Source organism: Schistocerca cancellata, chromosome 9, assembly GCF_023864275.1.
Source record: "Schistocerca cancellata isolate TAMUIC-IGC-003103 chromosome 9, iqSchCanc2.1, whole genome shotgun sequence".
In the NCBI taxonomy this organism is placed as follows: Eukaryota; Metazoa; Arthropoda; class Insecta; order Orthoptera; family Acrididae; genus Schistocerca; species Schistocerca cancellata.
In genome coordinates, this window is record NC_064634.1 from 227,036,381 (window position 1) to 227,053,392 (window position 17,012).

General features: G+C 44.7%; 1 protein-coding gene across 1 annotated transcript in view; it reads left to right on the top strand.

Annotated features, from left to right (window-relative positions):
* LOC126101300 (nascent polypeptide-associated complex subunit alpha, muscle-specific form-like) overlaps positions 1-17,012 on the top strand; it is a 131,011-nt gene that overhangs the window by 1,547 nt on the left and 112,452 nt on the right. Inside the window, exon 2 of the mRNA XM_049911979.1 lies at positions 6,492-6,654. Coding sequence (XP_049767936.1) covers positions 6,492-6,654 — 163 coding nt within the window. The remainder of the gene's footprint in view (positions 1-6,491; positions 6,655-17,012) is intronic.

The window sequence follows — 17,012 nt, forward strand, 5'->3', positions numbered from 1 at the left end:
CATAGTCTGTATCTGCAACGACTGAAATAATTAGTAGTCGTTGGTAAAAAATAATATATTGTACTTAACTTATGTTACAGGCTGCATACATATGCTGCATACATATAATTACAAACATATCTAGAGAGGCATTACTTATGCCATACTTGACTAAGCGCCTTGTTAGAGGTTGTTTCCTATCAGCTGAAGGCTATGCTACAATCCTAGTAGACGTCCCGAGCAAGACTGGACGAGAGCTCGCTAGATACTTGTCACAAGCCGCGGAAGGGCGCTAGCGGCGGTAGTCGCGATTCGCAGGTCCAGCGATATCTATTACGGACCGCGGTCGATATCTGCAACCCCCAACAAGGGTGGTATCGAACGTTGATACCACACTTCTACCTTGGAAACAATATGACGTTTGGCGGCCCTCCGAAGAGGATATAATAAGCAGGACTGCAACCGCTATTGCTTTCGGTTCCTACGGGTCGGCCCTCTTGCCCGCAGATTCGGCTGTAACGTGACACTGTAAGAGTTCACTGTCGAAGTTTTAAACTCACTATTTGAAGTCTTTGTGATACCGATTTCGGTAAGCCGGTTCCAACAGGCTCCATACTTGTGCTATAATTGTTCCTCACTAAGTCAGTGGTGAGTAGGTTCGTAAATGAGTCGAATTTGTGAAGATAGCAATGGCAATGGAGAACATGTCAGCAAATAAATATTCCCATAAATTTTAAGCAAACATAGCAATATAATACACACCGCATAGTGTTGAAATTGAACTCTCAACCATCTCTAGATTTCGCTGAGCAGTTACTGACGCGCTCCAGATATTCTTTGAATCTACATGTGTATCGTATGTTAACCGGGGACCTAGAAACGACGGAGAGTCTCTGTCCCCGCCGAAGCCGCAGTGGTCCACAACCCCACGACGACTACCGCAGTCCGCTTCACCTCTCCGCCGCCCCACACCGAACCCAGGGTTATTGTGCAGTTCGGCCTCCGGTGGACCCCCCCAGGGAACGTCTCACACCAGATGAGTGTAACCCCTATGTTTGCGTGGTAGAGTAATGTTGGTGTACGCGTACGTGGAGAACTTGTATCCGCAGCAATCGCCGACATAGTGTAACTGAGGCGGAATAAGGGGAACCAGCCCGCATGCGCCGAGGCAGATGGAAAACCGCCTAAAAACCATCCACAGACTGGCCGGTACACCGGACCTCGCCACAAATCCGTCGGGTGGATTCGTGCCGGGGACCAGGCGCTCCTTCCCGCCAGGAAAGCCGTGCGCTAGACAGCACGGCCAACCGGGCGGGCATCTACATGTGTAGTTTTCCGGAATTGACCAGTTTCTTTACGCAACACAGGTAATGACAGATAGCTTTATCTCAGACTCCAACACCAGTCTATTGTGGCTCTAGATGTTGCGAGCTGGACTAACTCATATCGGATGGTTCAACAATGCATGACGATTTTAAGATCTTTAAAAATAAGTCTAGTGAACGCAGCAATGGACTATTTTTGTTACTGATTATCATACACCCTGTGTACATATTTTGCACTAGGGACGCCTCTCCCAGCTCGGCGCCCACAGCGGCTGCTTGTGTTGCTTGGGCCTCAAGCCGATGATGCCCGCATCTCGTGGTCGTGCGGTAGCGTTCTCGCTTCCCACGACCGGGTTCCCGGGTTCGATTCCCGGCGGGGTCAGGGATTTTCTCTGCCTCGTGATGGCTGGGTGTTGTGTGCTGTCCTTAGGTTAGTTAGGTTTAAGTAGTTCTAAGTTCTAGGGGACTTATGACCACAGCAGTTGAGTCCCATAGTGCTCAGAGCCAAGCCTCAAGCCGATGCTGCGTGTGTGACAGTCTTCAGGTGCACCGGCGGCGTCGTATCCCTGCTGTTGCCTCAGTAGCCTCGTGTCGTAACCACTAACACTGGTTACCTTCAGCTTTCGTCTTGCTAGGATGCATACTCTCGTGTCTCCTCCGCCACTTTGCACCCACGTAGAAACATTCTGATTAGAGGTCCGGCCCGTTGTTCTTTCACTTGGAGACATTAGCTCGTTTGTGGTTCAGAGTATTGCAAAAAACAAAGTTATTTAATCAGCTGAATAAATCTTGACACCGTAGCTATTAATAATTACTAATACGAGGACTTTTCATAAACTGCATTCCGTTAACGTATAAAAACAGCACATTTATTAAATACAACTTAATGCTAGAATTGTGATATATTTTTCTACATAACTGCATCTCATCTGCTTACCCCCATACCACCCCCCCCCAACCCCCACCCCGACCGTTGTCCTCAGCTTGCATTTAGTTTTTAGTTTTATTCTACTTTTTTTCCACTGTAAATGATAACAGCCAAACAGTTGCAGGATAAAGATTTATTGAAATCCTTGATCACGGTTTCGGTATATTTAAATATACCTTCATCAGAAGCAAAAATACACTAAAATCACATCCTGCAGTGGATATGCATAAAACAACCGTGCTAAAGCGCGTCGTCTGTGTCTAGCCTAAGTACTGATAATATTCCGTGTTCGCATCGGCCAGCTCTTCATAATTATGCTGTACAGATAGAGGTGATATTTTAATTTTAACTACTGATGACGCGCTTTGGCACGGTTGTTTTATGCATCTCCACTGCCGGATGTGATTTTAGTGTATTTTCGCTTCTGATCAAGGTATATTTAGATATACCGAAACCGTGGTCAAGGATTTCAATAAATCTTTATCCTGCAACTGTTTAGATGTTATCATTTACCGTAAAGATTTTCAACAGTTACTGCTTCAGCCATGTTTAAATTTTGTTTATTGTATTACTCTTGTCTTTGATATGTAGTAACGATGTATTTTAGGGCCCTATTTAATATTCTTTGTTTTTAAGTATTCTTTCCTCTGTATTTGGCGTGTCGAACACTTTCAGCGCTACCTTGTGCTACTATTTACGCTACATGATTGCCATGTTTCTTACTTCATACATAACGTCATATTTTGTTACTCAGTTGTATTCGGAAGTTTGTTATTTGTACATGACGCCATACTGTGGTGTTTATGAAACCACCCCCCCCCCCCCCAACGTCCCTTGGTTTGTTGATTTATATTATGTTTTTCCACACTTTTGTCAGTTTTATTATTTGGTAGTTACTTCAAGAAAAGCTGCATTCTTCATAACTTTTGTAACCTTTCAGCAGGTAGCCTTGACGATGAGTTTACTCGAAACACGTTAATGAAGTAGACCATCAGAAAATCGAGTGACTACAGTTTTTGTCCCATCATCGCTGACTCAAATTCGTTCCAGGTTTCCTGTTGGTTTTGATTGAAGCTATTATTCCCGCATGAGCTGCGCTAAAAACGTGAACACTCCACCATTGTATCGTTTAAGCGTGTTGCGTTGCATAAAGGGAACTTCTCAAAGATACGAGGTACGTCCACAAAATAAGTTCCGTTTGGTTACGGTATATAAAACAAACATGTACAGACACAGGAAAAATATTCATTGCACAAAAATCTAAAACTGTTAAACTACTTTTCTACATAGCTTCCGAAATTTTGTAGACACTTGTCATAGCGTGGCACAAGTTTTTGTATGCCTTCTTCATAGAATGTTACCGCCTGTGTATTCAACCATGTGGTAACATGTTCTTTCAGCTCGTCATCATCGTTGAAGTGTTGACCACCAAGGACAGATTTTAGGTGTAAGAAGAAATGAAAGTAGCAAGGAGCGAGGTCCGGGCTGTACGGAGGATGATCAAACGTGTCCCAGTGAAATTACCGTATGAGTTGTTTGGTCACATTCGCCGTGTGAGGTCGGGCATTATCGTGGAAAAAAGCAACACCTTTTGACAGTAATCCTCGGCGCTTGTTCTGTATTGCGCGGCGCAATTTCTTAATGGTCGCAGTAACCGTGTGCATTGATTGTTTGGCCTAGTGGTAAGAAATCAATCAGCAAAATGCCTTTTCTGTCCCAAAAAACGGTGCATATGACTTTTCAAGGCGTCAAGATTTGCTTAGGCTTCGTTAGGGATGAAGTGTGCCTCCATTCCATTGACTGCCGTTTTGTTTCGGGGCTGCCATATGATACCCAAGTTTCATCCCCCGTGACTACTCGAGAAAGAAAACAATCGTCTTCTTCATTGTAGTGTGTCAAAAACTGAAGTGTACTGCCCATCCGTTGTTTTTTGTGTTGTTCAGTAAGAAATTTTGGTACCCAACTTGAGCAAAGCTTTCGAAATTTCAGTTTCTCAGTAACAATTTCATGAATTAGTGATCGTGAGATTTGCGGAATTTCCATAGCAAGGGCACTAAGTGTGAAGTTACGGTTGTGCGTAATCTTGTCTTCATTGTGTGAACCAGTTCATCAGTAACCACAGACGAGGGTCCACTTCGTTCTTCATCGTGCACTTGATCATGTTCATTGAACAGTCTGACCCATCTTCTAACCATTGAATCACTCATAGCATTTTGTCAATAAACCTCGAAGATTTGCCGATGAATTTCCTTTAGTTTAAGTTTCTTTGCGTTTAGAAAACGAATCACAGATCTGATTTCACACGCGGCAGCATTTTCAATTACGGCCAACATTATGAAGAAGCACTACAAAGCACAATTCGGCAACAGCTATCTGAAAATGGCGTACATGTCTTCTCCTTGAGGCCTACCGCGGTACCTGAGCGGTTCTAGGCGCCTCAGTCCGGAACCGCGCGACCGCTACGGTCGCAGGTTCGAATCCTGCCTCGGGCATGGATGTGTGTGATTTCCTTAAGTTAGTTAGGTTTAAGTAGTTCTAAGTTCTAGGAGACTGATGACCTCAGATGTTGAACACCATAGTGCTCAGAGCCATTCTTCTCCTTGAGTCAGAATAACTTTCGCGAATTCTCGAAACTGCCATCGTAGCACTGCCGCGGATAGAAATAGAAATGAAACATACTTTGTGGACGACCCTCGTATTTAGATGTCATTACGGCACAGGCATTGCAACTAGATAACAGTAACTGCATGTGGACGAAAGACAGAAAAATCTCTTAGACAGCTTAGGTTGTACTACACTACTGGCCATTAAAATTGCTACACCACGAAGGTGACGTGTTACAGAAATTTAACCGACAGGAAGAAGATGCTGTGATATGCAAATGATTATCTTTTCAGAGCATTCACAGAAGGTTGGCGCCAGTGGTGACACCTACAACATGCTGACATGAGGAAAGTTTCCAACCGATTTCTCATACACAAACAGCAGTTGACCGACGTTTCCTGGTGCAACGTTGTTGTGATCCCTCGTGTAAGGAGGGGAAATGCGTACCATCACGTTTCCGACTTTGATAAGGTCGGATTGTAGCCTACCGCGATTGCGGTTTATCATATCGCGACATTGCTGCTCGCGTTGGTCGAGATCCAATGACGGTTAGCAGAATATGGAATCTGTGGGTTCAGGATAATAATACGGAACGCAGTGCTGGATCCCAACGGCCGAGTATCACTAGCAGTTGAGGTGACAGGCATCTTATCCGCACGGCTGTAACGGATCGTGCAGCCACGTCTCAATCCCTGAGTCAACAGATGGGAACGTTTGCAAGACAACCATCTGCACGAACAGTTCGTCGACGTTTGTAGCAGCATGGACTATCAGCTCGGAGACCATGGCTGTGGCTACCCTTGACGCTGCACGGATAGGAGCGTCTGCGATGGTGTACTCAACGACGAATCTGGGTGCACGAATGGCAAAACGTCATTTTTTCGTATGAATCCAGGTTTTGTTTACAGCATCATGATGGTCGCATCCGTGTTTGGCGACATCGCGGTGAACGCTCATTGGAAGCGTGTATTCGTCTTCGCCATGCTGGCGTATCAGCCGGCGTGATGGTATGGGGTGCCATTGGTTACACGTCTCGCTCACCTCTTGTTCGCATTGACGGTACTTTGAAGAGTGGACGTTACATTTCAGATGTGTTACGACCCGCGGCTCTACCCGTCGTTCGATGACTGCGAAACCCTACATTTCAGCAGGATAATTCCCGACCGCATGTTGCAGGTCATGTACGGGCCTTTCTGGATACAGAAAATGTTCGACTGTTGCCCTGGCCAGCACATACTCCAGATCTCTCACCAATTGAGAACGTCTGGTCAATGGTGGCTGAGCAACTGGCTCGTCGCAATACGCCAGTCACTACTCTTGATGAACTGTGGTGTCGTGTTGAAGCTGCATGGTCAGCTGTACCTGAACACGCCATCTAAGCTCCGACTCAATGCCCAGGCGTATGAAAGCCGTTATTACGGCCAGAGATGGTTGTTCTGGGTACTGATTTCTCAGGATATATGCACCCAAATTGCGTGAAAATGTAATCACATGTCACTTCTAGTATGATATATTTGCCCATTGAATACCCGTTTAATATCTGCATTTCTTCTTGGTGTAGCAGTTTTAATGGCCAGTAGTGTACAAGTGCTAGCGGACTAAAGTGTGCTCCCTCTGGCGCTGTGTGGTGGTGACGTGTTCGTTGTGCGCTGCAGGACGAACGACGAGTCGCTGGAGCTGCAGCCGCTGAACCCGGACGGGGGGCCGGCGCCCGGCGAGCGCCACGGCTCCGGCAAGGGAGTGCTGCGCCGCATGTCGCGCGTCCGCAGCGACGAGGCCGACGACATCGGCCGGCCGGCCGCCGACCACCACCCGCAGGCAAGTGCGTCGCGCCGCGGCAGCCGGGGGGGGGGGGGGGGGGAGTTGGGCGGCTGGGCAGCAGGCCCTCTCCCCCACTCACACCTGCCTCGCGTTCTTGCATGTTCTGTACTACTGGCTCTCCGAAATACGAGGACGTGCCGAAAATTAACACTACTAAATTGTTAAGATGAGTTGTAAGTAGGCTGTTTAGGTTTTTATGTTGGTAACACCACGTAGCGCTCTGTATGAAAATGACTGGCTGTGCCGTGTGCAGTCTGTGGCTGGTTGGCATTGTTGAAATATTCTCTATTGTAGTGTTGGGCAGTTGGATGTGAACAGCACGTAGCGTTGCGCAGTTGGGAGGTGAGCCGCTAGCAGTGGTGGATGTGGAAGAGAGATGGCAGAATTTTGAGAGTGGTCAATCTGGACGTGTGTCCGTCAGGAAAACGAAATTTGTAAGACCGGATGTCATTTTTGAACACTATTAAGGTAAACTATTAAGGGAAATACATTGTTTGTTCTCTATTAATATCTTTCATTTGCTAACTATGTCTATCAGTAGTTAGTGGCTTCAGTAGTTATAATCTTTTATTTAGCTGGCAGTATAGGTGCTCGCTGTATTTCAGTAGTTCGAGTACCGAAGATTTTTGTGAGTTAAGTGATTCAGGAAAGGTATAGGTTATTGTCAGTCAGGGCCATTCTTCTGTAGGGATTTTTGAAGGTCAGGTTGCGTTGCGCTAAAAATATTGTGTGTCATTTTATTGATGATCAGAATAAGTAAAGTGAGAAATGTCTGAGTACGTTCAGTTTTGCTCAGCTGTTTGAAAATCAAATAACGTAAGGGGTTTACCAGCACAGTAATTCATTAATGTTTCTAAGGTGACGTTTCAGAGTACGTACGTCCTACACACACAGTGTTAAATTTGCAGTATTGATGACCCATTATCTCAGTACCTGTCACAGATAGAGATCTGAATTTTTTGAGATGTATAGTATCACTTTTTTTCTGATTGCTGAACCAGAAGCAAAATGTACAGAGAAATAATTAGCTAGTTATGATATTTTTAAAATGTTGTTCAATACTTTCATTTAAAAGTCCACTTTTTCTTCCGTAAGTTAAAAACCGTTAGAGGTGTTTTGGGAGGTTCAGTAGCTGCAGTATACTAAGTGGTAACGTAGTGTAAAATTAGAGATATGTATCTGTAATAGTTCCTGATATAATTGGTCAATTAATTTTAAAAATGTCATTTCCGGCAAATAAAAAAAAGGTTCAAATGGCTCTGAGCACTATGGGACTTAACTGCCGAGGTCATCAGTCCCCTAGAACTTAGAACTACTTAAACCTAACTAACCTAAGTACATCACACACATCCATGCCCGAGGCAGGATTCGAACCTGCGACCGTAGCGGTCGCGCGGCCCCAGACTGTAGCGCCTAGAACCGCTAGGCCACTCCGGCCGGCCGTCAAATCAAGTTCAAACATTTTATTTGACATTAACTTGCACATGGAGGCATGCCAGCTTCTAGAAACAGCCAGGCCCATAATCAGCATTATCTGGATCCTGTTCTTTACTATCCTGCAAAGCTAGAAGCTTCCTTCTTTTCCTGCCTCTTGCTTCTTTACTCATTTCCTCTGCTGGACGCTGGGCTTTCATGGTCCTAAGTTGATCCATTCGCTGAAAGGCTTGCAGTGTGTTGACACCTGGAGTGATACCGAGTTCCTCTAGTACCCAAATTCTTAGCTTTATACCACCACTAAACGTTATCACAGCATCACAAACACCCAAGCATATGGTTTTCCTTCCTACAAAGACATTTTTTGGTATGCGGGTCCAAATTACATTATTGAAAGACTCATTCAGGTTTTGTGTTCGACCATGGAGACATTTGGAAAGAAGGTCAGGATGCGCTAATTCTCTATATATTGGTTTAATAGCTTCCATCACTGCAGATGGTATGCTATTTTTGTGCCTAAATTGTTCCTCGCTACCCGCTGCCTGAGCTTTGCGGTACTTGCACCATGAATCAGCACCAGGTGAACAAAGACCATGTATAGCTACGTGTATCATCAGTGGAAGATTTGTGGAAGAATGTAGCCCACACTGCTCGTTGCATCCCTTGTAGGTCTTATGTATTATTTCTTATTGCCATTCCATAATAATGCTGGAGATCATCAATGTTTTTGTCTGTAAGGCTTCCTTTACCATTTGGAGTCTTTCCATCTGATAAATGCATGTGCTATACCGCCATTTCTGTTTACACAGTGCATCCAACCCCTTAACACGAACATTAATATTATTTCAAGGAATAAATAGCTCAAAACCACAGCCTTCTAGATTGAATAGTTCAAGAGATATACTTAGTCAAGTCAGTGCAGAACGACCGGATTATTTTACACAAGCACTATTAACTTTGAAATGATAAAAACTACACTTTGAATTGGAATTTTTCGACAAATAATGCATCAAATTATTCAGGAGAGATCAAATGTTAATAACAGATAATAATCCGAAAATGTCGCTTTTTGACCAATTCCGCCATGCGTACACCCCTTAAGTGAAAACTTTACAAATAAAACAAACTTTATTAACATTCTACAACTTTACCCCTCGTGTCTATACAGGGTGGTCCATTGATCGTGACCGGGCCAAATATCTCACGAAATAAGCGTCAAACGAAAAAACTACAAAGAACGAAACATGTCTAGCTTGAAGGGGGAAACCAGATGGCGCTATGGTTGGCCCTTTAGATGGCGCTGCCAGAGGTGAAACGGATATCAACTGCGTTTTTTAAAAATAGGAACCCCATTTTTATTACATACTCGTGTAGTACGTAAAGAAATTTGAATGTTTTAGTTGGACTACTTTTTTCGCTTTGTCATAGATGGCGCTGTAATAGTCACAAACATATGGCTCACACTTGTAGACGAACAGTTGGTAACAGGTAGGTTTTTTTTTAAATTAAAATACAGAACGTAGGTACGTTTGAACATTTTATTTCGGTTGTTCCAATTTTATACATGTACCTTCGTTGAACTCATCATTTCTGAGAACGCATGCTCTTACAGCGTGATTACCTGTAAATACCACATTAATGCAATAAATGTTCAAATTGATGTCCGTCAACCTCAATGCATTTGGCGACATTCCTCTCAACAGCGAATAGTTCGCCTTCCGTACTGTTCGCACATTCATTGACAATTCGCCGGCACATGTTGTCAGGCGTTGTCGGTGGGTCACGATAGCAAATATCCTTCACCTTTCCCCACAGAAATAAACCCGGGGACCTCAGATCCGGTGAACGAGCGGGCCATGGTATGGTGCTTCGACGACCAATCCACCTGTCATGAAATATGCTATACAATACCGCTTCAACCGCACGCGACCTATGTGCCGGACATCCATCATGTTGGAAGTACATCGCCATTCTGTCATGCAGTGAAACATCTTGTAGTAACATCGGTAGAACATTACGTAGGAAATCAGCATACATTGCACCATTTAGACTGCCATCGATAAAATGAGGGCCAATTATCCTTCCTCCCACAATGCCGCACCATACATTAACCCGCCAAGGTCGCTGATGTTCCACTTATAACAGCCATCGTGGATTTCCCGTTGCCTAATACTGCATATTATGCCGGTTTACGTTACCGCTGTCGGTGAATGACGCTTCGTCGCTAAATAGAACGCGTGCAAAAAATCTGTCATCGTCTCGTAATTTCTCTTGTGCCCAGTGGCAGAACTGTACACGACGTTCAAAGTCGTCGCTATGCAATTCCTGGTGCATACAAATATGGTACGGGTGCAATCGATAGTGATGTAGCATTCTCAACACCGACTTTTTTGAGATTCCCGATTCTCGTGCAGATTGTCTGCTATTGATGTGCGGATTAGCCGCGACAGCAGCTAAAACATCTAATTGGGCATCATTTGTTGCAAGTCGTGGTTGACGTTTCACATGTGGCTGAACACTTCCTGTTTCCTTCTATAAGGTTCGGAGACTTGGATGATGTCGTCCAGGATACCGAGTTGCATGCATACCACACGCCAGTTGGGCATTTTGATCACAATAGCCATACATCAACACGATATCGACCTTTTCCGCAGTTGGTAAACGGTCCATTTTAACACGAGTAATGTATCACGAAGCAAATACCGTCCGCACTGGCGGAAAGTTACGTGATATCACGTAATTATACGATTGTGACTATTACAGCGCCATCTATCACAAAGGGAAAAAAGTCATCCAACTAAAACATTCATATTTCTTTATGTACTACACGAATATGTAATAAAGATGGAGGTTCCTATTTTGAAAAACGCAGTTAATATCCGTTTGACCTATGGCAGCGCCATCTAGCGGGCCAAACCATACCGCCATCTGGTTTCCCCCTTCAAGCTAGACAAGTTTCGTTCTATGTAGTTTTTTCGTTTGACGCTTATTTTGTGAGATATTTGGCCCGGTCACAATCAATTGACCAGCCTGTATACACTCAAGGCAAAAAAAATCACAACACCAAAAAAATAATTACTTTAGAGCAGTGAAATTTCGGGACTACATTTGTTTAAATAACATGTTTAAGTGATTAACATTGCAGAAGCAAATATTAATGTAAGTACTAGATAAGCCATTGCAAATGTGAAATGATGCTACACTAATAACTGGTAGAACCTCCAGAATGTTGAATGTAAGCATTTAGACTTGCGTGCATTGTGTCGTACACGTGCCGGATGTCAGTTTGTACGACACAGTTCAATACCTGTTCCACTTGGTCGGTCACTATCGGGGGCGGTTAATACTGTTTGTGGATGATGTTGGAGTTGTCGTCCGATGATGTCTCAGATGTGCTCCACTTGAGACAGATCTCGTGACTGAGGAGGGCAACGCAACATGTCGACATTCTGTAAAGCACGTTGTGTTACAACAACGGTGTGTGGGCGAGGGTTATCCTGTTGGAAAACACTCCTTGGAAAGCTGTTCGCGAATGGCAGCACAACAGGACGAATCACCAGAATGACGTATAGATTTGCAGTCAAGGTGTGTGGGATAACCACGATAGTGCGCCTACTGTCATACGAAGTCGCACCCCAGATGATAACTTCAACTGTTGGTTCAGTATGTCTAGCACACGACAGATTGGTTGCAGGCCCTCAACTGGCCTCCTTTTATTCAACATGTGGCCATTACTGGTACCGACCCTGCCTTCCAATGAGTTCTCGTGTGATACCACCTTAGTCGCAAATGGCGGTGGTTTGGAATTAGTGGAATTGACGCTACGGAGCGTCTGGTTCGGAGCTGTCCTTGAAGTAACCTATTTGTAACAATTCGTTGTGTCATTGTTGTGCCAGCTGCTGCTCAAATTTCTGCTTCAGATGCAGTACAATGGACCAGATCCATACGCCGAACACAATTATCTTCCGTCTCGGTAGTGCTACATGGTTGTCCGGTGCCCGGTCTCCTTTTGACCGAACATTCTCGTGACCAGCGCTGCCAGGAATCCTGTACAGTGGCTAGATTTCTGCCAAGTCTTCCCGATATCACCGATGCGGATTGTCGTAGCCCAGTTGCACTACCTCGTTCAAACTCAGTGAGGTGTTGCTACTGGCGTCTTTGTCGCCTTAAACGCAATCGTGACTAACATAAACACACCACGTCTAATCTCAAAGATAGGAAACGCCCACAACCGTTACAGCGTGAAATCAAACCTGATTTCCATCCCCTCACTGGAACTACTAACGCCACTCTTATTCTACTGGCGAGAAATTTGATTGGACGTCATCTTTCAGATGTACACCACGCCTACCAACTTTCGTTTATGTCGCACATCTCTTTCCTGGTGTACCGACTTTTTCCGCCAGTGTATTTATTTCTCAACATAGTCATCCTGGCGACGAACACATGTCTCCCAAGTAGATACCAGTCTGTTGATACCGTCGCTTTAGAATGTTTGACTTCCTTGACGGAGCCACAACTCCCTCTGTAAAATTTGTAAATTTTTGGTGAAATCTTATGGGACCAAACTGCTTAGATCACCGGTCCCTAACCTTACACATTACTTAATCTGACTTAAATTAACTTACGCTTCGGACAACACATACACCCATGCCTGAGGGAGGACTCGAATCTCCGATGGAGGGAGCCGCAAGGACCGTGACAAGGCGCCTGACACAGCGCGGCGAATTCGCGCGGCTACTCCATCTGCTTGCACCGTTTAATGGCTATCAAAGTGAAGTCCTCGAAGGGACTGAATGGAGGGTGATCGATACCAGTGAGCCCTAGGCTGGGATTGTTGGAGATGTTTCAGTGCTCTCGTATGATCTGACATTGTTATGCTGAAGAGGAGGGTGCTTCACGCGTGCATTGACTCTTCGAAGCTGGGTTACAGCACGCTAATTCTCACACATCGGCATACTTAAGTTACACACTGACATATTCCACGTTACATTCTGAGCCGTTGCATCAAAGAAGTGGGGAATTCGACTCACTAATATTCATGACATGTGACACCAAACGCTATTGAGAACAAAATCAAAAACTCTGAAGCATTACTTTTCAACACTTCCTAATGTATTGCCATATCAGTGCATTTCATTGCCGGCCTCCTTGGGATTCATTGTTCACCGTTTATGGTCTCCCATATTAGTTTCAGCAAGTAAATAGAAGGCCCAAACTTCTTAGTTAAAACCATGATGCCCAAAGGCTGGATAATCAATAAATAAAAAGTTGAACAAGAAAAAACATCTGCATGTAAACATTTTCCCTTGTACAAACACAGAGTCATTTGCCTTATAGTAGCACTTACCTGTCTGTCTGTCCCAGGAACGGGTAGAGGTACCACGCTGATATTTATGTTAGGAACTAATGTCTACGGCCCCTTGCGTTGTAAAAACTATAAACTTGTAAGTCAGTGCAATCAAAAGATACGGATACTTGCATATTCCGATTCTCACAAACTTATTCATATGAAGCCGTATGGAACTCCCCGCTGACCTAGAATCATAAAATTGGACAAGACGAAAGATTTCACAGTACATATAAGAGACAAAATCCGAAAATTGTTACTTTGTAATTATATCACATAAAAATGGTTTTTTGACATTTGTCGTCAGCTTGTCCGTTTATCTGTCTGTCCATCTGTTAACATCCCTTTTTCTCAGGAACGGGTAAAGGTATCAAGTTGAAATTCATGTCAAATACCAAGCTACACGATGCGTTTGCACTTTAAGTTTCTAAGTCAATGCAATCAAATGATATAGCCATATATTGCCACATATTTTGACATTCGCAAACTATCTCATCGATATATATAGATGAACTATCATTACACAGATGATTCTGTTGGTCTAGAGGTAAAGCGCGTTATTGGACACTGACAGGTAGCGGAATTGAACGTCGGTCGGACCACTGATTTTTCAGTCTTCGTATTAATCCAGCTTTCACCTGTCAGCGGTATCAGGTGTCGTCGGAAACAAAACGTGGTTCGAATTCCACTTGACACTGTAGGCCCCCTTCCCCCATTTGGATAAAGGATACACGGAAGTCGCCGAAGTCGTTCCCAATAGAAAGACTTCGACCAGGCCGCTGAGTCACACGAAAATAAATATATAAAGGTTTTACGGAACATTCAGAGCGCGACCCCTACTCGCACTCGTCCAGTTTAATAGTAATTTGCTAGATTTCGTTCAGATGATGACTCATTGAGTCTAAAAATATTACCTTAAATATACCCACCATCTCCGATCGGTGCATTTGTCAATGTAATGAAATGATAGTGTGGCGTTATTTATGTATAGCAGGAACGCGAAAGAACAAATTTCTACTGATACGTGCTTCACATTCACATTGCAGATAATGAACAGACGAGAAACACCCTCCTTCCTGATGTTATAACTGAACGAGGTGAAACGTTTATCGTGACAAAAACGTATTTCAGTAGTTTCATACACAATACCGTTATTATTAAACGACTGATACAGCACTTACCGTTCAGGAAAATGTTGAAGTTGACTGATATTACTCTAGAAGAATCAGTGCAGTGAAATATAAGACTGTATATTTTATTTATATTGCCCGATCCTCATAAAGTGAGTCACAGTTATTACATTCAAGAAAATGTTGTGCGTCTCTCCCCTGCTGCACAGCAAGTCACAACGCACGCCACACTCGCTGCCGCATTCCTGTCACGGATATTCTTCTAAGCAGCGGTAGTACTCTTTCCGCCGTAGCCACCAGCGTGTTCCCGCTACAACGCAGCAGCAACGCGTTGGGCGGCCAATAGCGTGGTCACACACTACAGATTTCCTTGAAACTCCGGTCACAGGATTAAATATCCAAACGTACTTAAAGAATCTACAACCACCATCACAGAAACTCTATGACGGCCGTGACAGAAGGTTCCTTTTGTTGTGACGTATACTGGCCCTTGTCCGTATTTGCTTCTGGGCACAAAAATGGTGTTCATATCAAGAAATTCTTACGTTATCAATTGTTATTGTTTTTCCTCTCGTAGGCGCATTCCAGTTCAAAATATTATCACAGCACACACGTTTCCCCTTTATTTATAAACCGTCATTAGAGGTAAAATAAGAGCTTAGGGTTTCGCGGCCGGAGCCCATTTCAAAAAATTCCTCTTCGGTGCGGGACCACATCATACGTGATTCATACATTAACAAGGAAAGCACGCTGAACCACTGACAGAGACAGCCACTATGATGAAGCACAACATTGACCACTTTTAACAGAAAGGTCTATAGCCAGGATACCGTAAAGAAAACTATGGCAACTAGTAACAAGGTCAAGATCACCCAGAAAGAAACGCAATGGTAAATAGCTTGACTACCATACTACCAAGGATCAGTATCAGATTGGGCAAAATTTTATCCTGAAGGATACTCAGTCCTATCTTTTATGCAATAAGAAAATAAGAAACATCCACGGTTCCTCTAGAGACTTCGTGAATGAACTTCATATACCAAGAGCACACGAGCCTAGCTTCGATTGTGGACTGGTTTGTCATCCTCGGAAGGTACGCTCCATTAGCACCTGTATTTCGGAGCCTGAGTGATACACATGATTCGGTCAGCATCCTGAATCGTCGATGGTGGAACATGCAGGTAAGTGCGCTGCTTCCATAAAATTTAAATCAGTCCGTTTTATCCCTGCAACTACTCACTCATTCGCATAAAATTAGGAACGATGTCGAGACAGCAAAACAGTCGTGATTCTTCTGTTTGTCCCGAACAGGCCACGGGTATACTGCCGGTTCATAGTGTCCAACAGGCACAATATTTCGGCGATCAGACATGTCGCCATCGTCAGGTGCGCTGACGAACTGAGCTCCTGACCTCCTCTCTCTCTCATCTTTTGCTTTCCCCTCTTTGGGGAAGTGTGAGTGGGAGTCTGTAGCCTTTAGGCTTTTACTCCCCTGTGAAAGTGTGTGTGTGATTTTTCTGTAGTTTTTGGTGTCTGTGATTTGTGATGATTGTTGTGAGTGTGTCTGGTACTTGCCTGAGGTGGGCGAGAAGTTTGTTGTTATATGGGGAGGAACAGGATGATGGATTTGGTGTAGGGATTTTCTCTTCGACTTAGTCGTCGAAGATCGTCATAGGGCGCTTGTGCTTATCGCGGGACATGTCATACCGACCTAGGGAGTGGATGAGTGCGTTTCTGGATCTGGAAGAACCCTCATAGAAGGCCCTTGCCAGATCCTGGAAACGCTCTCTCAGGAGCGGGATTTCGGCTGCGGCGTGCAAGTCGTCTGTAGGGAATCCAAGAGGTAAGCGCAGTGCCCTTCTGAGGGCGCGGTTCTGCAGCCTCTGGAGTTTGTCCAGGTGCTGCTTCGCCGCGTATCCCCAGACAGGGCACGCATACTCCATTACTGGCCGGATCAGGGCCTGATACACGTTTAATGCTAGTGGGCAGGGAAGGGAGCTTGTTGAGTTCAGGATAGGATATAGGATGGACATTCTGGCGCAGACCTTCCTATGGACTTCGTCTATATGGGGTTTCCACGTAAGACGAGAGTCCAAGGTTACGCCAAGGTACTTGGCGGTTCTGCGCCAGGGGAGTTGGGTTCCATTTAGGTGAAGGTGTAGGGGGGGACGTTGAGGAGGATCGCGCCTTCCGAGCCTGCGGGTAATCAGCATTGCCTGCGTCTTCTCAGAGTTAATGGTGATGCGCCAGCGACGGGCCCAAGTTTCTGTGTTATCTAAAACCCTTTGTAACCTACGGATGACCAGGTCCTTGTTCGCGTTTCTCGTGTAGAAGGCTGTATCGTCAGCGTACTGTGCGGTGTGCACCAGGGGGGCCGTTGGTGTGTCCGCAGTGTACAAACTGTACAATACGGGCCCCAGGACCGATCCCTGTGGCACCCC